Below are 24,398 nucleotides of genomic sequence, written 5' to 3' on the forward strand. Positions count from 1 at the left end.
ACGGCGGCGGCGGCGGCGTGGCTCGGCGGCGTATACCTCTAGTACAAACATATATTTATTTATATATGCAAGTATAGGTGTATATTTGTTGGAGTTCCAGAAATGCATGTTGAATGAGCATTNGCAAGTATAGGTGTATATTTGTTGGAGTTCCAGAAATGCATGTTGAATGAGCATTTGCAAGTATATATGTATGTTTGTAATATTCAGCATTTACACAAATGTGTACTCGTACAAGAAAGTAGAACGCATTTCAGTTATTCCGACTCGAGATATTAGATTACCTTTAGTTGATACGTCTGAATAGACTTGAAATAGGAAAGTGGATATCGTCTGCTTATGAATGCATTCACTTACATATATACATATTACATACATACATATGTATGTATGTAGCGTTGTCAGCCCTACAAGACAGCTGAGTATCATATGAGTACTCATATTATCATTATCCCTAATCACAAAAGTGCTTATCAAAGTCCTCATTTTCGTTCAGGCCATGGGTAAAAATTGAGTACTTTCCCCTCAATGTTGTCATCAGAAAGTCCTCAGTACTAATAGTCAAACTACTCATTTATGCCGTACTACAAAAACAAAAGTGTAGATGTGTGAGAATTTTTGCCTAAAGTGCTCAGCAATGTCTTGTAGGGAGTGATTGCTACTATTTGGACACGTGTACATTCACTTACATTCAACTTACATACGTTCTTAGATACATATGTACGTATGTACTTAAATAAATAAATGCCATTACCGAGGCGGCAGTGAGTCCAAACTAAATTTGGTTTCAAACCTTTCTAGCTGATCTTCATGTGTCTGGCACCAGTTTCAAATAAAGGCGGGCGGGTGTACGTAGTCTGTTCCGCGATCCTGACCTACTCAAAATAGGTAAGTGCTGTATGGGCATATGTTTAAATAACTCGCGTCAGACAGAATGAAAATGGACACGCTTTCCTACTGGTTTTCCCGATGGGCAGCGGCTTGCAGCAGGGTTACTCATCGTCCTTCTTCTCCGGTCTGGCATTGAGTCCACCCCAGCAGAAGAAACTTACTATTGCTCTGTATGCCAGTGACGACTGCATCCGACAGCTGCAACGGATGGAGCCACCTAAGAACCTGTTCAGGTCTGAGGTCACACACGTAGTGGACCATGTTGCTCAAGTCTTACGTCATCACCCGCCTATACGGCCTCCAACTTGCGCAACCGATGGGTGAGACCAAGCACCCAAAGTGCCCCAAGGGCACTACGGAGCCAGAACACCGCACTCCGCACAGCAATAGGATGTCTTCTGATATCGCCTGAACACCAATTGCATTGTAAGGCATTTATGCCCCCAAGTTAGGGGGCACAACCAGATGCTTCGAAAACAGTTTCTGGTTGGCTGCCTATGCACGGAGCATCCAAAGAGATATTTGCTAGAGACAGAGCCTCCTCCCAGGCATGCCAGAAAGCATCTTTTCGAACACAAGTATCTGGTCCAGACTTACATCAAGCAATAATTGCACGGCGTAAAGGCGAACCATTAACGCCATTCCTGGAGAGCCCGTTACCACCTTCAGCGACTCTTGCTCCATGAATGCCGTTATTGAAACCCAGTCGCCACCAATTCCAGACAAGGAGCTTCAGCTGCCACGAGAGATCCGCGCTACTCTGGCCCATTTAAGGTCTGGATACTGCAGTTGTCTTAACTTGCAACTACCCAGGCATACCTAACATATGTCCCCCATGACACCTACCACCTATTCACCTGCCCAGTTAAATCTACTCAGCTAACATCCCACTTTCTTAGGTCTAACCCCCTCGAAATAGCACATTTCCTGGGTTTACTATTTGTTGAGTTGAGTTGACGACAACGTTTAATGGAATAACTGATTTAAGCGGAGCTTGGTAGTGCTACAGCAACAAAATTTAAACTGAAGATGTAAAATGCAGTAACCGGTTTGTTTCCAACCAAATTCGACAAGGAATGCTGGGAATTCGTTCCATAAAAGATCGTGTTCATTCCCTTCGCTTAAAAACTATTAATAGAGACAGATGGTGCAATCGGGTATGGTAGTTTTTGGAGTCCAATGGGGTATGGTCGTTGTTATTGGTTTCCAACAACAAGTACACGACAATACTCGATCCTCTCTCTAGCCCGTTCCCTAGGTAACGTGGGAAGAAAGAGGAAAGAAAGGAACAGGGAACAGGAAAGGGCTAACAGCGTCTGAACACCACAAGATGCGACTGCGAGAAGGTGTCCGTATTGAAGTAAGCGTATTGCACTGGCTGTGTAATGATCTCGAGCGCTCTTGACGTCCGTTCCATCGACTGAGACCACTGCCTTGTTCCAGGCAAGTTTGCATAGGACTTTGTGCAATAAAGAAAGTGCGCCCGGCTACGCGGCGAAAGTTCGATGTCGAAAAGCTGCGATCACCATGGACAGCCGAGAAATTTCCCAACCGGCTCGCAATGCTGATTAAACAAAAGCGAAATTCGAAAATTCTATTAGAAAATAAGGCATCAATTAGAATATTTCAAGTCCGGGTCTGGTTCCTCTGATATTTTTCAACGTAGTTACCACCTATCAAAGAAGTTAAAATCAATTTGGGGTGACTTTTAAGAAAGCTGTATGTATTTGGAAAATATTTTTGGCGACGGTTGCCACCAGTTTAGCGATTTAATTGTCAAGTTAAATGAAATTCTACTTTTATTATAAATGTGAAAGTTTGTAAGTAAGTGCGTTAGTATATCTGTTGGTATTTCTTTGTATAAAAACTGGCATACAGATTGGATTAACATATAGCATATTTTTTGAAAAGGGATGCCATCTGCTTAAAAAATTAATTATACTTAAAACCATAGAATCATCCAAATGTTACAATATGCATGCCAAAGAATAAGATGTAAGAAAATTTTAATTACGAAAACGCTGTGATGTGGTGGTAAGGAGTGCGCAATACGATTCCACAGGGATCGATCCCAGTTTCCGACTAACATCAAAAACAAAAGAAAAGAAAACGTTTTTTTCGAATAGCGGTCACCCCTCGACAGACAATCGCCGTTCGGAGTCTGTGACAACATCAAGGCGCACGCCACAAGTCGGAGAAGCTCGGCCAAACACTAATTTTGAATCGAAAAAAGGCATAACCCTAATGTACATACATACATAGAAGTACAAGTAAATAAAAACTTTGTATTATTTCTTGGAAAGTGCGTAACTTTCGTAAGTCCTCCGTTACGTAATTTCTAATATATTTTTGCCGCTCTTGATTGAAATAGAAGTGAATAACGATATAATTTAATCTTGAATTGGTTCCTTATTTCGGTCTAAAAGTTACATACCGTCTTTTAGTTATAGCTGCTAATAGCGCTGTCAAACTATCGATAGTCAAGTCCATCGATGTTTTACGATAGTCTTAAGGGTGACTATCGATACTATCGATAGTATCGACCCATTTCATATGTTTTTTTAAATCCATTTATTTTTCGTTATCTTGCTCTTATAAATTTGTTTATTTTAGCGGCTCACGGTTGCATTTTAGAATTGAGAAATATTCACTCGCTGTAAAAAAAGCGATTCCATAAATTTTCCCTGCAATTCGCCTTTCGGAAATAAAAAACATTCTTTCGAAAGGCACTTTACATGCAAGGTGCCACTGCTCATGCAACTGCTTTCTGAAATTTCTCAATTTTACAGTCTACTGCATTGCCCGGTCTGACACGCTCTTAAGACGGCAATGTAACCCTGCTATTCCCACGCTTAAAATAAAAAATTACGCTTTTAGAAATAATGCCATGAACCAACTAAACAGATCACCCAGCACAGCAAGCGCGTATTTGTAATTGCAATTGAGAAAAAAAAAAAAAGTTTATAATGTCATTTTTTAATCGGTTGTTTCATTCATGCACATGGTTTCATTCCGTTTCACTCACATGGCGGCGAAAAAATTACGTCACTGCGAAAAATAATACTTGTTTCTCGCACACCGCCATGGTTGATCTTTCTTTATTCGTTCGTTCATGAAATAATGCTGCCAAATTTTGTTCTCTTTGAACCAATACGTGTAAAAGTCTAAAGCGCTAGGAAAGAGAATCGCTATCAATAAAGCGATAGTGACGATAGTACTAAAACTATCGATAGTTATTTCAAGTGACCAGACTATCGATACTATCGATAGTATCGTCGATAGTTTGACAGCTCTAGCTGCTAAGGTGAGTAGAAGTGAGTAGGGAAACAATTGCATATTTAACTCAAATCAAAAAATATCTTTGAATTATGTCGTTCTTTCAGCAAACGTGATATTTAAAAACTCTACTACGAATTTTTATTTTCTGCCGTTCTGCTAGCCGTAGTTCTAACCCTGATACTGTGTGTGCATGCACACCTGCCTAAGCATTGCCTTAATGGAAATATGATACTGTTTATTATCGATTTGCCCTCAGACTCGGAAAACTAGGTATAGCCATGTACTATGTGCATATCATACTTAAGTTAAATGCGCATATGACATAAGAATATAAGGGAATACGTACGTATGTATGTATGTATGTAAACTACTCATATCTTCTAAATGTTAACTTTTAATCCTATGAGCATTCGGAATGGTTTGAGCCTATTCGCACCCTTAATGAGCAACTCTAGTCCGTCAATGCATCCTCTTATTTTCCCTATTGTTACTTTGGTCAAACTATCATTATCCTTCTAAGTTTTGTCCATGCTTTTGTTTACTGCTTGCGCTTCTTTTGCCTTCGATGAGTTTCTTTGTTTAATTAGGGCCATTTTCTGAAGTAACCTTTAACTTTAAAGCACACTTTATATTAACCATTTCTATTATCGGTTTTTGAAGTATGTATGTTTCTTGGTTGTAAACCAATTTAAAACCGATAATAAAATGCCTCACTTTAGACACAATCATACATATTAATGCAACCTTTAAATATAAAGTGAGCTTTAAACTTACATGTTACTTGAGAAAACGGCCCTTAGAATAATACATTTATCTTTACTAGTGTTTGTGTAAAGGTTTAGGTAACCTTCACCCTTTACTTTATTTATGTTTTTAGTGCCAACAAGTCTGTTTGTAGTCGTATCTGAGTGGTCATTAAATTTGCATCTTATACCAGTTTGTATCATTCAATTGTGGAGCGAATGCCCTACGGCCTTTGACTGTCATCAGTGTCTGATACACAAATACATACATATAAATATATTTATATACACACATACATACATACATATTAATAAGATTGGTTGACATGTCAAAGGTCATGGTTGCTAATGGTTCTTTCGTCGACTAACACTTTTGTTGCTGGTTGCTGACTACGTTTCTCCTCTCTTCTACTCTATGCTGTTCTGATTTTATCTATAAATATACAGGCATATAGTATGTATATTTACTTTGACCATGAAGCTTATATTAAAAATTAACAGCATCTCTGATTCATCAAATATCATCATATTACTTACGTCCACGCAAATATAGACATATATATGTAAGTAAAAATCGTATGTTAAGGTAAAGTAGGTAAGTCAGTATACTCCTTGTTAATAACAGCACCAAACGAGTTAAAGAGTTAAGCAAAGTTGTCGAAATGAAGACGTAAAAGAACTTTCTTTTATTTGCGTAATAATTTTCCGTTATACATGTGACATGTGTGCATCTCGCTGAAACTTCGTCCAATCTAGTTAATACAAAACCCAAATATTTACTTTAATTTTTCATATGCGGCTCGTTTTGGCCACAGTGGGAGCCTTTCATATATTCAACAGGCATAAAATTGGATTATAAATTCATTGAAGAATTTATAGAATGTATTATTCGCGAGTGCCCTAATTGAAAACTTCTATTATAGAGATAAATCTGATTCATTCGGAATCGTTAAAAATCGATGAAATTCGTAAAAAAAAATAAGTTAGACTGCAATGTTTTTTCCCAATTCATCGTTATGAAACTAAACGCAGAACAAACCTTTATTTCGAAACATTAACATAAAGCTAAATATCGAAGTCCCATATTCGCTGAAATAAACATACCAGCCAATTTGACTGAAATCCTGCCATTGTTGGCCCTATTTAATTTCAAATGGCAACTAATTTTTTAACCCGGAAAAAGGTACTAAAATGGCAATTTTTAAAAATAAACTAAATTTTTGGTGAAATTCATCCAAAATATTTTCGTGGATAACATGAAATTTTATAATTTCAATGGTAAAACCAAATTTTTTTCGAGCAGCTTTTAAGCTGTTTCTTAAAAATTATGGCAGATTTTGATTTGTGAATTTTCCGCAATGTAGAAAACCAAAAGTATAAAATCAAAAATACATAATGTAGCTCCGTCAGTAGGCTCAATATTTTCGTAATGGAATTCTCTTTAGCATAGGAGCTAATTTTTTTTGCTCCGAACACTTTTTCTGATTTTAAGGCGGTCGAATCTGAAAATATGTAAGAAAAATGAGTTTGTTCATACATTTTCTGCATGTTTTTTTCTATAGTGACCAAACCAGTTGTGTGATTTATGACTGTGAAGGCTAAAAATCTTTGTTGGAGTCTCCTTTACAAATCTCTCTCAGATATAAATCAAATACAACTTTTCGATCCACATATGTGATGTAATCTGCCGCAACTATGGGGTTTTCCATATTTTCACCCATATCTCAAAAATTAGATCTGACCCAGAGAAGCCATTATGATATTCGGAATAAGGATAAAATTGTACGTTAGAAAAGTTCTATGTCATTCTTGGTGGTTAAAATTGATCAAAAATTGTTGAGTAGTGTTACTCGTCGTTTCTATTTTTCAAGGCGTAAATATTTAGATAGCAAACTTGCTTTATATTTTTATGATCGGAAAAAACGGGCTTTTGCGTTTTATTTTTTAAACATCAACAAAACAAATTATGATTTACAGCCTAACAAAGTCACAAACCTTACCTCATCCCTGCTGTGATTTCTACGGCGCCTCAAAGTTTGCCGCTGCATCTAATATGCCGCTACAACACAAAGTTTAAACTCACGAAAATTCCAAACAAATCCAGAAAAAATCTGTGAAAATTAAATTTTGAAGAGTCCTAAAGGAACTTTCGAAGAGTTCAAAAAAGTCTCGAAAAATGTAAATAAACTTGTGACTTGAAATCTTCAATAAAGTTCTGAAAAATCTCGAAAATTTCCTTAAACCGAAACCTTAGCCAAAATTCTGGAAATTACGATTCAAAAAATTTCGACAAGTACCGAAATAACCTCGAACAATCCCGAAATCAAAACAATGTTGCAAAGCCCCAAAAAAATCAGAAAACCACAAAGCATTTTGTTAACTTACAGGGTTAAACAAAATTTATTTATTATAGATATTTTTTTAGGCGGATTTAAAATACATTTACAACATTTTTCTAGCTCGTCCAGTTTTTGAGAAAAAGACGGTTGAAGTGTTGAAAAAGAATTTGAACGTAGCTTTTCTGAAGAAAAAAAAAACACATATTAATGAAAATCCAAAAAAAAATTTATTTATTATAGATATTTTTTTAGGCGGATTTAAAATACATTTACAACATTTTTCTAGCTCGTCCAGTTTTTGAGAAAAAGACGGTTGAAGTGTTGAAAAAGAATTTGAACGTAGCTTTTCTGAAGAAAAAAAAAACACATATTAATGAAAATCCAAAAAAAAATTTATTTATTATAGATATTTTTTTAGGCGGATTTAAAATACATTTACAACATTTTTCTAGCTCGTCCAGTTTTTGAGAAAAAGACGGTTGAAGTGTTGAAAAATGGAATTTGATCGTAGCTTTTCTGAAGAAAAAAAACACATATTAATGAAAATCCAGTTAGTCTGATTGATTCTACGTCATGCAGATGGATTTTTTTTTAGATAAAATACGACCACATTGTGTTGAACCATGTTATCCATGCCTTAAAAAAAAACGTGTGTTCCTGCAAAGCAAAAATGGTCGGTATTATTTGCTTAAATTAATAGAAGCCAAATTATACGCCACGAAAAAGCGCCACGTAAAATTTTTTACTACATATGTCTTTTTTATTTGCAGTTTCTATTAAGACAAGAATGTGTAAAAGTAAAGGTGGGAATGGGTCCGTATAAACTTCACAAACGGTGGAAAAGCTCAGGTGCTGCTTTTGTCACATTAGAAAACATAGTTCATTTCGTTTTCACAAAACGATTGCCCAATCCACAAGAAAGGCAACCCCGCCAACTACCATCAGATCAGCTTGCTAAGCACAAGTTACAAGGCCTCCAGCGAATTATTTGAAAGACTGAAGCCCACCGTCAACGAACTGATTGTGCTCTAGAGTCCAGACCTGATAAATCCACCATATGCCGATTTAACAACAGCTTTCGACGGCACAAAAATAAGTTGCCTTTATTCCAGCTCCTTCAGAATTGGGAAGGATCTCTCCAAAAACGAGGTTATAGACCGGGCGTCTCCCATCGTGTAATTTCTTTAATGTGGTGTTGGATAAGACAATAAGAGCCGCAGAACTTAACCGCTAAGGCATAATTATTTATAATAGCGTACAATTGCTGACGTATGCTATATAAGAAAAAATAATCTTACTTACTCGCTCTCTTTAAGTCGATATAACTTCCAAGTCTATAATAATGTATATTTTGAAAGCCGTTTTATTGTGTACGCAAAGCTCGATAACGGCTGAACCGATTTTTTTGAAATTTCGGACACCGCCGCGCACATCCCATAGACGGTTTTAAGCTAAACAAGATTTCGATTTAATAAGGGGGGGACCTCCCATACAAACCGAATTTTTCATACGGCATATCTCTGGGAGTGCTCACGGTAGATTTCTGGAACTTGGTACGGAGGTACTTATTCGAAGCCAATCGCATACTCTTGGAGGAAAATTGCAGCTATTGGAAAAGGGGGCGTGGCACCTCCCATACAAACCCAATTCTTCATACTGCATACCTCAGGAAATGTTCATGGTAGAGTACTGGAACTTGGTATGGAGATATGTATTAAAATAAATCGCATACTCTTCGAGGAAAATTGGAGCTATTGGAAAAGGGGGCGTGACAATTCTCCTATTATACCGAATTTTTTATACTGCATATCTCTGAAAGTGCACATGGTAGAATACTGGAATACTGGTATTGCGGTATATGAAAGCAATCGCATACTCTTGGAGGAAAATTGGAGCTACTGGAAAAAGGGGCGGGCACCTCCCATATAAAATCGAATTTTTCATACTACGTACCTCTGGAAGTGTTCATGGTAGAGTACTGGAACTTGGTATTGAGGTATATGAAACTAATCGCATACTCACGAAGAAAAATTGGAGCTATTGGAAAAGAGGGCGTGGTACCTCCCACACAAATCGATTTTTATACGTCATATCTCTAGAAATATTCATGGTACAGTACTGGGGATATACATGTATATGAAATCAAGCCCATACTTATGGAGAAAAGTGGGGCGATTTAAAAAGGGGATGGAACCTACAAACCTGCCAACTTTAAGCTATTTTTGAATGTGTTTATAATTCTTATGTAGGTGTGCTTTTGAGTGAATTCCTTTCTTGATGGGCGTACGGATTTTAACGAAATTTTTTGTGTGTGTTTGAGTGAGTGTCTGGATGGTTTAGTTTCACAACTTAACCCGCCAGTCGGCGCTGTAATTTAGTTATTATTAAAAATCTTATTTATGATCCGATTTGGCTAAGATTTAGAATATGTATGATACATCTAACGGCGCCCATACTGGCGTCTACGATGGTACCCTTACTGTTATTACGTGTTACGTATGAGGGAGACAGCTTGAATTATGAGCACTGTGGATTTGGATATCCTTTTTCTGGGTTATCATCATTGCTGGCGATTTTTAAGGTGACTGTCTCTGCTTTATAATATTTGTAGTTGACTGCTTTTTACTGTATAGTGTAATCGCAATAGATGCTATCTTAATAAGAGCTATTTTATGCACAAACTTTTAAAAACCTTTGTAATTAATGTAATAGTCTCCAAGAATAAAAATTTCGAGTTATTACTAAAAATCACCAAGTGAGAAAAGGTGAAATAAGTATACATATGTATACCGTATGTGTTGTCGCCAGGAAGTGAAGAGGAAAAAGTTTATCAAATTGATTTCATTTAGCGATTAACCGAGCTATGAGAGAATTTCAAGACCTTCTTCACGGACATAATACTTCCGTTAGGTTATTTAAAGCGGCAAATGACCACCAAACCATAATCTTAGCAGATGAATGTGCCAATCAAAATCGTAAACGTGAATTGTTGGTGAAAATGTTGAACCAAAAAGTTTCAATAAAAAAAATTAATTTTGGGCGGGACGAAGTTAGCCGGATCTTCTAGTTATAAAATAAAAATTAAACGAAAAACTTTCCTCATGAGAAGTTGATTCTTCGCCGCGGCGAGCTGATTTTAAATTTTTGCACTTTTAAATTTTTATGATTTATTTTTACCTACAAACTTTAAATCGTTCACTGTGCAGCGATCATATTCTCCGTTAACTTTAACAGTATGTTACAGTTCCTCATGGCTACTTCATTATTTTGTATTAAGCTACGAATTCTTGTTTGCGTGTTGGCGACCGGCTTGACATCTCTATTTCTCAATTCATTGCGACTCAGTTAAAAAGTTCGAAAAGTTTCGGTTCGATCGGAAAAATCTTTGATTATTTTTATTTTTTATTTTGATATGTATATTATATCATTTTTCGTTGGCGCTGTTTTAATTTACTCTCAAACGTCTCACGCCAGATTAAATCCAATTCAATTCAATGCAAATTTAACGGATTTTATGAAATTGCAGCGCCAAAAGCGCGGTTTGATTTTTAATGGAAACGGACAAATTAAGGTGATTGAATATAAAAAATAAATCGTCAGGTTGTTATATAATTGTAGACTTCGGAAGTTAAGTCCTACGTTTTCGATTTCAAAGGACTTACTGAACATGAGCGCTTAGTTTTTTGTGTAGTTTGGTAGAACGTTTAAAAAGTTTAATATTTCGAATTCTTCGTGACAAATGCAGACATGCGAACGCAGCATTGTTTTTAGTGCTATTCTTCGGTTGACAATTTTTCTACAGTTGTTATCCTTTTGTCTGTGCTGTGTTACAATAAAGTGAAGGAAATAACAGACGACTTATGCATAATGATTTATGTACATACTTATATACTATATCGTCGTTTAAAGTACAAAACCACGTATCAAGAAAATGCAAAACCTCGTATGTGAGGTTGCCAAGATTTTGTAGGAGAAAGCTAGTCCTATTTAAGAAACGTTTCTCTTTTATCACTAATTATCTGTTCTTCTTATATCTACATATGTATCGATATTTAATTATAAATGGATAAGGGCTTGATGCCAAGAGCTTCCGATGAGCAAATATCTTTGTTGGCACAAATGTCAGTTACGAGGTTTTGCAGAACGACGATATGCGGTTTTATACTCTTTTCTGTGTCAACTGGAAATCCAAAGTGAAGAAAAGTGCTTCTGCATCAGGTATTTCCATCGCAGGAAAGGCCTTCCTTTGTATCAGACTCGTAAATATTCCGCAGAGTATTTCTCTTGAACACTCCAATAGCTGCGACATCAGATGTTTTCTTTGTCAATGCTTCTTCGCCGTAAAATATAATGGGTCTCCTCACACTGGACTGCTCAGTCCGCCTAAAACCGGTTTTGTGTGGATATGAGGGGGAAGAGAGTTCGAGTTTACCTCTCTCATTTCAGTCCGCGAAAATCGCGGATTGACGGTGGACTGACACGCACACATAGACAACATGTTTTCTATTTCGTTTTGTTTGCATGTATCACATGCACTAACACAATCATGCGTAGCTCATGTATATAAAACTGAACCCTGTTTTCGTCCGACTGCTCAGTCCAGTGTGCGTTCGAGTGGTGGACTGTTCAGTCCGACTGAGCAGGCTAGTGTACTCAGGCCCAATAAGAATGATGAGTGATTTGTGTGCGACCGGTGTTGTCATTTTGGTGCTAGATTTAACTCTTCTTATTTTAAATTGCCCCAGAAATTTGCTTTTAGCCCCTAGCTCTTTTTTTGACCTTTTAAATTTGAAACAGCTCCTTAAGGATCCAAAAACCTTAACTAAATTTTAAACATTAAATTTGAACATTTTTGCTGTTTGTTTGAAAAACACATTTTCTGGAGTTTTTTTGGCAATAACTGCAAAAGACCTACAGCCATATTCGTAAAAAATAAAGTAGCTTTAAAAAAGGTTTACAAATTGAGAAATGTATAAATCGTTACTTTATAAAGCTCTTTAAACCTACTTTATTTTTTATGAATAAGGCCACTAGAAAACAGGGTTTTCCTTATATCTCGAAAACGCTTCTTTGGGAAAGTAAATTAAACTTTTTTTCACGTTTCGCGTCCCTAATTAGTCTAAAAAAACACTCCTTAGCGAATTCCTTTTTCGTGTAAACCAGTGTAATTAATGAACCCGTAATGTATCTATTTTGTATGTTTTCTTTTTACAAGTTTTAAGCTCAGAAAGAAAACTGTTTGTGCCTATGTACCTAACCAAATAAAATTTTGGAAGTTCCTTCTAAAATAAATAAAAAAATATTCAATCAATGAATAATGAAACTGGTTCTTTACTTAGCTCTATCCTTTTTATTTTGCCCTTTCCAGCCCTTTTTCTGGAGATTCTTGCCGTAAATGGATATGTATTTCTGGCAACACTGTTAAAACACTTGTAAAATTCTTTATCTAAGTGGTTCAGTTCTGCGGCTCTTATTGTCCTTTCCAACATCAGCTTAAAGATATCACACGAAAGGGCGTCTCCCTGTCTGAAAACGAGTTCGGACATTGCGGAGTTAGCTCAATTTTCGACGAAAGTATGGTGTTTAGTGATACTGTTCTCGCAGATCTTTACCAAGATCTGGTGGTGGGCTTCAGTCTGTCACACAATATGCTCAACAGCACTATATACCCAATATTTAGAAGGTGGATCGTGTGATGGTTGGCGTGTTTGACGGGGGCGCCTTTTTAGTGGATTAAGCACCTTATAAACTAGTCACCACCATACTGGAATAGCTCAACTGGCAGGTCGTAAGCTCAAGGAGCTTGTTTTTCAGCTGCGTAATTGTCATTCGTACCTCGTCATAGTCAAGTGGTGGAACATCGACTCCGCCATCAGGATGGGAGCACGTTCTGGACATCAGTCACTAGGTCGTTAGGTTGTTCGAACAGGAGTCAAGTCTCAAAAACTGCTGTAAGTTCTCTAGTTTTCTTCGCCATAGTTGTTCTTACAGGAGTTGGCACTAGCCTTGAAATTTTCCGTAAGTAAATAAATAAGTAAGCAAATAAATAAATAAATAAATAAATAAATAAATAAATAAATAAATAAATTCAAACCTAAAATAAATTCAAAATAAATAAACCAAACCTTTTCCTAAATCTCTTTGAAGCATTTTGATTTTCTGGTGAATCCTTGCAGTCCTTCCAGAGGAGCTTTCTCCAAGATATTCAGATTCTCGAAGAAATGGTCCTCAAGAAACTTTAGGCGTTACTGGACACTCGCAAAGGAAGTGCTGGACCGATCCTATCAGCCCATCATCCCTGCATCTTCTACAGAAACCGTTATGCGGGGCTCCGAACCTGGCGGCCATGTGGCTAATGGTCTAGTGCCCTGTTAGTATTACTGTGAGAAGCCTAACGTTTGGCCGTGGCCAGGGCGAGCGTGATGCCATGCAGGTTTTCCAATTTTGCCATCTACTCTTGGTGGCTGCCCAGTTCGTCTCTCGACATCTGAAGGCAGAAATCGCAGGTCAGGTTTCGCAATCTGGATTGCTTCAAGAGCCCCATCAAAGATCCATTTTTAGCACATTCGTCCGTTACCTAATTTCTCGGGAATAGCTCAGCTGGCAGGCCGCTAATTGCTATTCGTACTTTGTCATAGTTACGTGGTGCAATATCGATTCCGTCATCATCGACTGGGATCCCGGACTAATTTTCTCTACTACTTTCATGCCGGCCAAAGCTTGCACATTCTGCAGTTTCGCCTTCCTGTTTTCACACCAACGCTAACGATGTGTATGCAAGAAGTTATGCTCTCGCTTCTCACGCGCTTGTCACACGCACTTATGCAGATGTTTTAGTATTCGTGTGGCCGGCACTGGTGTGGAGAAATCTTTCCTCCATAATTTAAGTATGTTCTTGATAACAGTCACTAGGTCGTCAGGTTGTTTGTACAGGAGTTGGGCCTGGTCTCAGAAGCTGCCTTAAGTCCTTTAGCTTTCTGGTAGAATGTTCAAGCGTTTCTCCTGCGGGCCAACATTTCAAGACGTTTCTACTCCCACATATCGATCTCTTTAATTTTTTTATGAAAAATACGTCTCGATTCCCTATTCATCTACCTATATCGGCCTCACATAGCTCGCGTTACGTCCGATTGCAGCGCAGCCCTGTTGGTGGAATTTTTTCTCTCTACAGCTGCTTGAAATTCCTAATCGTACCTGTTATTCATTCGGGATCGCTCGAATCCGAGTACTTCTTTGGCGGCGGTACTAAATTAGCGAGAAATGTGGCTTTACTGCTCGCATATGTCGATTTGGAGAAGGGTGCTTTCTGAGAGCAGGTGTCAGCTATTCGACGTAGAGCTTTCCTAGCATTGTTGGACGCATATATTTTGTTGCTCAGAGGCGGGTGCGTATCTTGGCTGCGACAAGTTAGTAGCCCGAGTCGATGTTTGGGCCTCGCAGTGTACGAACGTCTAAAACACTGTAAGCGTGCCTACCGTTTATCACAACATTCTCGTTTTTTGATTCGAAGACAGTCACGTGGCGTGATGAATCTTTTTATACTTGAACCTAGTACTGCATCATTATCATGTTTCGGACCCTAGAAAAGTCGATCAGCCCCAGTCCGTTACCTGAAGTTTTGTCGTGAAGTCTGAATTTTCGATGATCCCATCTTTGCTGGCTGTCCTTGTCCCTCTCTTTTGGAGATACTTTTGAAGAGTAATATACGAAATGTTCTTAATTGTGGTCAGAAACAATGTGAACTAGAGTTTCTAGCTGAAAGTAATTTATTTTACGCATTAATACAGTTGCGCTACTTGATATTATCTACACTTAGAAAAGAGCTTAGTTACATAAATTATTTAAAAACAATTTATTTCTCAGAGAACATGAATTAATCATAGTTAACAAATATTGTGCTGAGACAAATATATGTATATGTACACATATGCATATATACACTTGTGGTAGTTTTGACTATGTTTCTTTTGATTATTTAATGTTTATATTTTTTTTACAAAACTAACCAGCGCCACATAAATCCACATATAACGATACCTAAAGGTGAAAAGGTGCCAAGTCCACTTTTCTTCAAAATTTAGTTATAGAAGCAGAATGACAAATGCGGAACTACATCCATTTTTCGACTCTCCTAAATAATTACTAAAAACGGACTTGGCACTTCTAAGTACTTAGGTAGAATTTTTGCATCATTAAAATTGATATTGAAATTCGCTCGATTCTTTACAAGAAAAAATCACTCATTTTGTATTTCAGATTGATACCGGAGTAATAGCTGCCATAGATTTAGGTGATCCAATCCAATGGCGTTCCCTAGTTTCCATCAATAATCTTCAAGGTGGTTTCTACCCTCTACCCTCCGAGCCACTATATCCATGGGATAAATGGGAGGAAACATTCGCACGTTCGTTGAAAAATATGCACGCAGAAGCCGACTATAAAGCAGATGATTCACGAAAATTTGCCTATACAGTTTTGGAAGTATTAATGGAGCGACAACATGGAAATGGACGCAAATGTTTGCTGCGCTCCATATGTAAGAACGCTCAAGTGGATGAACATGTGGGCATGTTTTCCGAGATATTAAATATTGTTTTAAGGTAAGCAGTGAAAAGGATGATATTTTGTGAAAAATCATTGCTTAATTTCTTGATTTTTTTGACTTTACTTTTTAGTCCGGGAAAAAATGACATCGACGTTCTCTACATGGAAGCATTTCGAGCTGGTAAATCAGGTGCTGATTGCGTACGCTTATACTCCGAGTGCCGAGTGGTTTCCAATTTTTTAGATCAATATTTGGATTATATATAATACAATCAAAACAATTAAGGTAGCTAAATAAACGTATACAAGCAACATCATTCATGTGTGTACTGGTGTTCACAAGAAATAACAGTTAGACTCTAAGGCACATTTCTAGAGAATTGCTTTTAACTTGGTGGTTGCATAAGTCTACATCAAAAGCTTTACTTCGTCAGTACTCACAGAATGGTGAAAAAACGCATTCTATTGATGAAAATTTTTTCATCTTTGAGGAATCGTTCGACAAACGGACCCATGAAATGTATTACCTGTCAAATCGATTTACATACTTCAAAATTCGTCCTAAAAGAAGAATAGTCATCGCTCAACTTTTGTGCAGGTTTAGTATAAAATCACTGGACTCTGTTTCTGCTGAAGAGGAAAAGAAAATGGCGAATCGACCAAAGTTAGTAGGGTAAGCCAACAGGTACTGGTAGAAACCAACTTTAAGGGCAATTCTGATTTCACTCTAACAGGCAGTCTGCCGTATTTCAAAGACCTAACAACCACACCTAGATTGAAGTGAGTCTTGGGATCATTCGACACATCAAGTCATCAGTGCCAATAAATACCTTCTAGTGTTCTTCAAAGACTTTTTAAAATTTAACGACGTGTCAAAATGGAAAGAGTTTTGTGTATACTAAGCGCAGGTGAGGATACCTACTTGCACACCAAAGGCTACCAACCCATATATCTGTATCCGTTTAGTTAGACGTTTGAATGGAAAGCATCTTCTTCATCAAAGCGACTTTGGCCATCATTGCTGTCTTTGTGGTTTTTACTTGGCGGATCCCAAAAGCAGCGCACAACCCTTTGCAAAGTAGCAGTCTCTTATATTTCTAAATTATATCTACGCTAAAATGCCGAATGGGATCTTAATTGCACAAATGGAGCATTTTCATAAATTATTGTGTAGAAATAAAAGATGCTGATGCTTTGCATTAATGTATTTCTGAACAGGGCGTTATTGGCTACAGTGGTGTCCGTTATGCTGGATCTAAAATTTCTAGAATTGTCGGTAAGTGATGACAATGATGCACTCAGTGATTTCAAGGAAAAAAGATAAAGAAACACACAGAATCACATTAAAAAAAGTCGCTCGACAGGGAGTAACCCTGTCTGAAACCTCTCCTACTTCGGACGAAGCTGGTCGAATTGCTCTACGTCGGTTTTTACGTAGCCGCATTAGTTTAGCATGGATAAAAAATTCAGATATCACAGCATGTAGACGCGGCTATCAAAGGGCCTTTCCTTAGAGTCAACGTGTGGTGGTACCAGACCTAATTAGTTCGTTGACGTTGGGCTTTAGCCTTTCACAATATATGGCTCCTGCGTTAATTGGCGCATTTATATTACATTCGGCGAATGTGTGAACCTTATCAATTGAACGCCGCCGTACTTAAATAGCTCAGCTCATCGGACATCAGTTTCAGCAGCTTTTTTGTTTTTTAAATTTATATTCGCTCCTCGTGATAGCCGGGTAGCAGTGATCGGACTTGAAAACAAATTTGTGTGATAGAATTTGGAAAAAAATGTGGTAGATATCAGATTTTGGATCAAACTTTGCACAAAAATTAAAAAAATTCTGCAAGTTTTCACCATAATTGCGAACATTTTTATTAGAATCTAAAAAAAAAATTATTTTAGTATAATAAAGTACAAGATTGAAGTTGCTAAAAACTGCGTTGAGTTTTGGTAGTTTTTTTCCTTGGCAGTGTAAAGCAGTAGTTCCTTCCATATCAAGATATTTTTCGAACATATTTTGAAAGATTTCTGCAACTTTGTGCGATGTAGCGAACAAATGTGGCACGTTCCAGAAACCGCTACTTGGGATTTGCCGATTTTGACAATTCTCAAGTAAAAGTAAACAACGCTTTAGAAACTTTAGAATAATTTTATATTGAGAACATTTACTATTTTACGGTTTATTTTATTCTCCCATTCTGCCTGTTTTTAGTGTTTAAAGTTGGACAAATTAAGATAATTTTCTTAATTTTAAGAGCAAAAATAAAACTACTCAAAAAAGCGAATATGCGGTAGATTTCAGACCCTGTGTGGTAGATGTGGTAGATGCTCAAAAAGGTGGCAGATCTATCACAATGTGGTAGAAGTCCGATCACTGCCGGGCAGTGGAACATCAATTCCGTCGTCATCGGCTGAGGGGCCGGGCACATCTTCTTCTTTGGTTTCAGTGCTCTTACCATTCAGCAGGGTGGTGAAGTGTTCCCTCCACAATAAATGTATGGTCTAGATTTCGGTCACAAGGTCGGCCAGGATTGCAACCTGGCGTAAGTGTTCTTTGTGTCGGCCATCATCTAAAGCCACACGCCCTCTAGATCGATTGCAGCGTAGAACCGTATGCGGCATCGTTTTTCTCTGCAGCGGCGTGGTATTGCTCATTGCACCAGTTGTTCTTTCTGGCTCGCTGAAGTTCAACTAATTCTTTGGCGACGAGACGTAGTGAGCGGGAGATGTGGTCCCACTGCTAGCATATTTTGGATTTTGGAAGAGTGCTGTCAGAGAGAAGGTGGGGCAGTCGAGTGATGGGGATGCTGGACAAAGGCGTTAGCGTATCTGCGCTGTCAAAAGGTCTGAGTCTATGTTTGGCCTTCGTACGCCTAAAATAATGAATGCGGGCCTTCCATCTATCACAATATGATCGATTTGGCTTCTCGTTTTCTAGTCTGGAGGCAACCATGTACACTGGTGGATTCTATTATACTGGAAGCCAGTACTGCAAACTATCATGTTTTAAACGCCAGCGAAGACGATCAGCCTCAGTTTGTTATCGGGTGTTTCGTCATGGAGGCTTCTTCATTGTCCACCCGTTTAATGACTTTTGCATAAAAGAGATTACCCAACGCGGCGCATGACAGGGTATAACAGTAAAGTCTGGTGAATTTTAATTATTCCCTATTTGACATTTTCAAAGAGAGATGCCACTCTCATTAATTTTGAGTATTTACCCTTAGTCTGTTCCAGAATCCATCAGATTTACTGAGAGGTCTTTCGGATACATACTTGGGGCATATAGTTATTAGATAAACAATACACATTTTTCGGCTATATTTTTCTAAATAAATCCTACAGTACTGGAACAGACTAACTAAATACACTAAACAGCTGATTGTGGGAGATTATGCGTTCTATGCGGATAATAATTACAGCCCTTTCTGTTGTTGTTGTTGTCGTAGCAGCCACAACAACCTAGCCCAGATCGGCTAGTTTCTCAGTCATTGTCGTCAAGCTCAACTAACGGAAGACCTAAGAAGCGTGCAGCCTCTATAGGGTCTCTGTCCACAAGGACAGAGTCGTTAGCGGAGTGGGGTTTTGTGGGCATGCGAAGACATGTTTCGAGTAGTGTGGTGTCTTTCCGGGATTTAAACATTGTAGCTCTCCCTCTTTCCGCCGGGACCCAATACTCCACATGGGTTTATTACCATGCCTCACTCATGAGCTGTTCACTTTGCGCGAATTGAGTATAGTTGAGTAACTCTAATTGTGCACCCAAAAGACTGACTCCATATATTCCATTGCTCGATATAATACGTTTTTAAATGAACTTTATTTTTTTTCCATCATAATGTAATTTGAAAAACAAGTGGACTTAGCGACTTTTCACTCTAAACTAACGAAAAAACTTTCTCATAAAATCTTGAGTATACTTTGAGCCTTTCTAATAGCATGACTTTGCCGACTAAATATATGCTTTTACATAAATGCTATAATTGCATATGTATGCGTTCCGAGTTTCTGATGAGATATTTCGATTCCTGCTAGATTTTTTTTCATTGCTTAAATATCCAATCGAGATATATAAGCATTCTTAAATCGATTTCTTTTATTATCCTTAACAACTTGTCTAATCTAAAGACTAATTAGTACACCGCTGACACAGCTTAAATTAGCGAGCATTAGTGGGTTAATTTATATAAATTTCAATATATATACAACTAATAAGATCGCTAACTAGAGGAAAATTCTATGGTAATATTCCAACAAAAAAGTCAATACGATACTTGTGGTCCGCTAACAGATTAAATCAATATTTTCTCAATTGCAAGCATTTTCGACAGTGGTATCGTAAGTATTTAGGTGACTTTTTCCATCATTCATATGGATCAATGCTATCAAAACTATAGACAGATATGTAAGTATGTACATAAGTATGTACATATGTGTTTAGTTAGATTGTGACTACATTAAAGTTTTGTTTGATGGCTCAATTCGTTTTGATGCGCCAGTTGTGATTAAATGTCTGAGTGGTTCGCATATACTTAGTTTTAATTTAATTCTTGCTCAAGAAGTTCGTTATATATACGCGTGTAACTAATATGAAGTTTTAATTTAATTCTTGCTCAAGAAGTTCGTTATATATACGCGTGTAACTAATATGAAGTTTTAATTTAATTCTTGCTCAAGAAGTTCGTTATATATACGCGTGTAACTAATATGAAGTTTTAATTTAATTCTTGCTCAAGAAGTTCGTTATATATACGCGTGTAACTAAAATGAAGTTAATGAAAGTTCTGTTGGCTTGGATAATACTTTGCTCATATGGGGTATATGCCAATACTCACAGTTTTAGTGCAGGAGCAAACTTAACCGATTTTAGGCATATGCGTAAAAAAAGGAGCTTGATATTCAATGGCAGTGGGCAAATCAAGGTGGTTTTTGTTTTTGTGTGCTTTGTAAAGAGTGTCAAGATAATCAAAAAATCGGACGACTAATCACAAATTTCTAAACAATGTAGAAATAGAGTTATTTATGTCCAAATGCTGCTCTTAATGAATATAACACCGATTTCCCAGTATGCAAGAAGGGTTCAAAAGATTAAAAAAATGCCATGCAGAAACAGATTTATTGGCTATCTTTATAAACGCAACGACATTGGTCCCATGCAGGAGATGCGGAAACCAATCCATGTGGAACCTTGGACCACGGCAGAAAGAGAGGGAGCTTCGGTGAGACCACTCCGACTTAATGTGCTTAAGGGCTTCTTGAAGTCGGCAGTGTCTGTTCATCACGAGATGCGGCTGCAAAGGGGCTCGTTCTTAGAGCACGCGGCTCGCTATACGTTGCACTCGTACAATTATCTAGGTTCTGGTTGTGCGCTAGGTTTGGTACCTGCCTTGTAGAACATATTTCCAATGAAAGGAAAAATTAAGATTAGGATGTGACTCCCTTCGTTTAATGACGAAAGGTTCGGTTTCGAAGGCACAAACATAGAATATCCAGAGCCTTAATGAGAAATATGTCTATGCTAGGATGGTTGAAGTCCTCGGGAAATTTAAGGCTGACATCACCGCTATCCAAGAAATTCATTGTTCAGGGCAAGGCAAGAAATATGTTCGGCCTTGCGTTGTCTAATACAGTTGTCATGTAAATGAGTGCAAATTCGGTGTTGGATTTGTGGTGAGAGAGAGAATCCGCTGCCGAGTACCGTCGTTCACACCTGTGGACGGGTACCTAATCATCTCCCTAACAAAGCGAGATTCTTCAACATATCGCTCAACTGCTCCCACGCCTCTACGGACACTCCGAAGATTGAAGCGTCCGATAACAGACTGAAGCCACTCGACGCTCACATTTGCTCTCAAAGTGTACTCTTCAACAAATACACATATGCGAACAGTGTAACCATATTTATCGCTCGAAGAATTTCTGTGAGCTCGAAAGGGGAACAACTTTTTCGATGAGCAATGTCACGTCGCTGGCGAAGGGAGAATATCACAGACGATGGAACGATGAGCTGTATGAGCTTTACAACGACACAGCGTATAAAAATACAGCAGTTCCGCTAGCTTGGTCATGCCAATACGAATTTAGGTATTCAACGCGGAGCCCGCTGGTAGTAAAAGAGGAAGAATGAGGCCGTCTTTGCAATGGAAAGACCAGTTGGAGAAGGACTTTTTCATGTCCAAATGGTGTAAGTTTGTACACAACACCTTTAGACATCTATGAATTCAGAAAGCGGCACACCTAAGAGCGCTCTGAGGCTTAAAATGCCCAACGAGCAGCGAACATCTGACAAAACCTTAGTTTTCAGAATTTTTGACCATAAGATCATGGAAACTCAGAAATCCGCTATTTCGACAGAAGTGACTTGTGACTTAATATAGTTCTGAGCGATGACAAAGTCACGTTATTCCCAAGTGTCTCCAAAATGGACATTGGAACATGTGAAATGGCGGTGAACCTGGCCTTCGGTATGGAATGCTCCGCTAATATCAAGGCACTTGAATCGATAGCGGCTCAACATGCGTTAAATAATGTGGAAGATCTCTACAAGAAAGTGGTTCTAAACAAATAGTCATCCTTACGATCTCCGTTTTCATGGGCAGTTAAAGCCGTTACAAATAATGGGTGCACTAATATGTAAATATGCATTCGATGAGCGAAAAGAACTGAGTTGGCTTAAGCTCTCAAACTCGAAAGTTCGGCCTCTTAGCGGAGCACAACAGAACAGTAGAACACTGCCTACATGGCCGCCGAGTTCAAATACTTGCATAACAGTTTTTGTAGAAGAACTCCATTGCAAGTGTAAAACATTACTGGGGACCCCTTCCTTAAGAGCAAAGACAATTTAACGGACAACTCCTTGAAATCATCTACTAGGTTTCGCCAGAAAATCAGCATAGCTAAAATAAATGTAGGGTCAGTTCGCGGGAAACCCTTTCCTGGTCCTCACAATAGATCTCTACGTCCTCCGAGTGAACTCTAAAGCTAGAGTTGCTCGTCTAAGCTAACCTAACCTACCGGGGCACAAACAAGTATTCTCTTTTTCTTCTTATACGAGTACACACATGCTGAGCTAGTAAAATCTACACTAACAAACCGTTTCATTCATTACTAAAATCCCAATTTCGTGATTAAGCAAACTACATATAAACATACTCTTCTACATTACAGTTAGCCATCGGACAATCGGGACAAGTGCGCTTAGCCGATCCGATCACGTGGCGTTCACTTGTTTGCTCATACACCCTACAGGGTGGCCATTACTCAATTCCCACTACGCCACTCTATCCGTGGGACAAGTGGGAGGACACTTTTGTCCGAAAAACCAGGCGTTTACATGATAATCCACCTGGATTCGGTAATTTCAATTATGAGACAGACGATTCACGCCTGTTTGTATACACTGTGCTGGAAACTTTAATGAGTCAGCGTGGATTAAACGGTCGTCAATGTTTGTTGCGTTCCATATGCCAAAATGCGCAAGTAGATCAACATGTGGGCGTATTGTCGGAGGTGTTGGATGTGGTGTTGACGTAAGTATTCTTTATGCTTGATTATATTATTTAAGTAATTTACTAATGTGCACCACTTTTTCTCCTTCAATAGGCCCGGGCTAGAGGATTTGGATGAAAGCTATCGCATGGCGCGCGAAGCCGGTGCTGGTGGTGCAGATTGTTTGAAACTCTATGCCAAATGCCCGGAAGGCGTCAGTTTATTCGATAGCTATTTAGATTATATCTGACATAGTAGCAAGTCGGCAAGCTGTGGGCCTCTCCGACGTAAATAAAAATATTGTGAATGTATTTCAATATGCTCATAAATATGCATGCTTTTACAAATGAGAAACAAAGCAACAAATGTAAATATAAGAAAAAGATGTTGAAGCGCAAAATATGTTGTCAATCAGCTAATCAAGCGGAAGTGTTCGTGCGTCCATTCAAAATATTTTCATTTCCGCAAAAACATTAACATTTCCCCTCATACAGCAACTCCGACACCGACAGCGATACACTCACACGCGCACCCATTCCAAGGGTTGATGTGCCATTATCGTAGCTTCCTCCTTAGGCATGCTTGGGGTGTTGCATGTTTTTGTTTTGCTTTCGTACAAAACTTTACCTGCAGGCAGGCGCATTCCTTTGTTTCCAATATGCCGGTGTTCGTTGGTTGATGGCTGCTTAGCTGACTGGCTGCCTGCACGCAAAGCAGTTAGTAAATCACTCTGAAATCTACTTTAATATTATGCTGCAAGCGTGAAAGCGCGGTGGCAACACCCAGTTCGACATGCTATTCAACTGCGATGAATTTAGTTGTCAGAAATCATTTGGTATTCAAGTTGCATGCAACACGAGGCTATGTTGCGCGGTTACTCTAACTAAAAGTATGGAGCGTAGACTAGTCAGCACTTCAGTATATACACATATGTTTGAGTTCATGTTGCTGTGTCTTCTGTTGAGTCAATCAGTTGTCAAGCATACATACATCACTTATACATACATATGTACATACATATTCACTCATCAACCATCTAACAAAAATCAAGTAAATAAAGCACGGCGTTGGACGAAGTCAAGTGATGAGTACCGATTGAAATGGGTTGGGC

The 24,398-nt window shown here is 38.2% G+C and overlaps 2 protein-coding genes across 2 annotated transcripts; both read left to right on the forward strand.

The window, feature by feature from the left end:
• Window positions 1-10,664: 10,664 nt before the first annotated feature.
• Window positions 10,665-16,063, forward strand: LOC108374190 (uncharacterized). Its single transcript, XM_017630162.1, has 3 exons — window positions 10,665-10,823; window positions 15,509-15,852; window positions 15,928-16,063. Exons 1-3 carry the CDS (start codon window positions 10,665-10,667, stop codon window positions 16,061-16,063), a joined length of 639 nt encoding a protein of 212 aa, XP_017485651.1.
• A 4,502-nt stretch (window positions 16,064-20,565) lies between these two features.
• On the forward strand, window positions 20,566-23,537 carry LOC108374188 (uncharacterized). Its single transcript, XM_017630161.1, has 3 exons — window positions 20,566-20,721; window positions 22,967-23,328; window positions 23,402-23,537. Exons 1-3 carry the CDS (start codon window positions 20,566-20,568, stop codon window positions 23,535-23,537), a joined length of 654 nt encoding a protein of 217 aa, XP_017485650.1.
• Window positions 23,538-24,398: the final 861 nt, after the last annotated feature.

Source organism: Rhagoletis zephyria, unplaced genomic scaffold (genome assembly GCF_001687245.7).
Source record: "Rhagoletis zephyria isolate East Lansing unplaced genomic scaffold, Rhagoletis_zephyria_1.1 Rzeph_scaffold_07441, whole genome shotgun sequence".
Classification (NCBI taxonomy): Eukaryota; Metazoa; Arthropoda; class Insecta; order Diptera; family Tephritidae; genus Rhagoletis; species Rhagoletis zephyria.

Excerpts from the sequence above, each read along its gene's own strand:
- LOC108374188 (XM_017630161.1), top strand. The coding sequence starts at position 20,566 with ATGAAGTTAATGAAAGTTCTGTTGGCTTGGATAATACTTTGCTCATAT. Across the intron at positions 20,722-22,966 it reads ATGGCAGTGGGCAAATCAAG|TTAGCCATCGGACAATCGGG; the intron begins GTGGTTTTTGTT and ends TCTACATTACAG. Across the intron at positions 23,329-23,401 it reads GTGTTGGATGTGGTGTTGAC|GCCCGGGCTAGAGGATTTGG; the intron begins GTAAGTATTCTT and ends CTCCTTCAATAG.
- LOC108374190 (XM_017630162.1), top strand. The coding sequence starts at position 10,665 with ATGTATATTATATCATTTTTCGTTGGCGCTGTTTTAATTTACTCTCAA. Across the intron at positions 10,824-15,508 it reads ATGGAAACGGACAAATTAAG|ATTGATACCGGAGTAATAGC; the intron begins GTGATTGAATAT and ends TTTGTATTTCAG. Across the intron at positions 15,853-15,927 it reads ATATTAAATATTGTTTTAAG|TCCGGGAAAAAATGACATCG; the intron begins GTAAGCAGTGAA and ends TTTACTTTTTAG.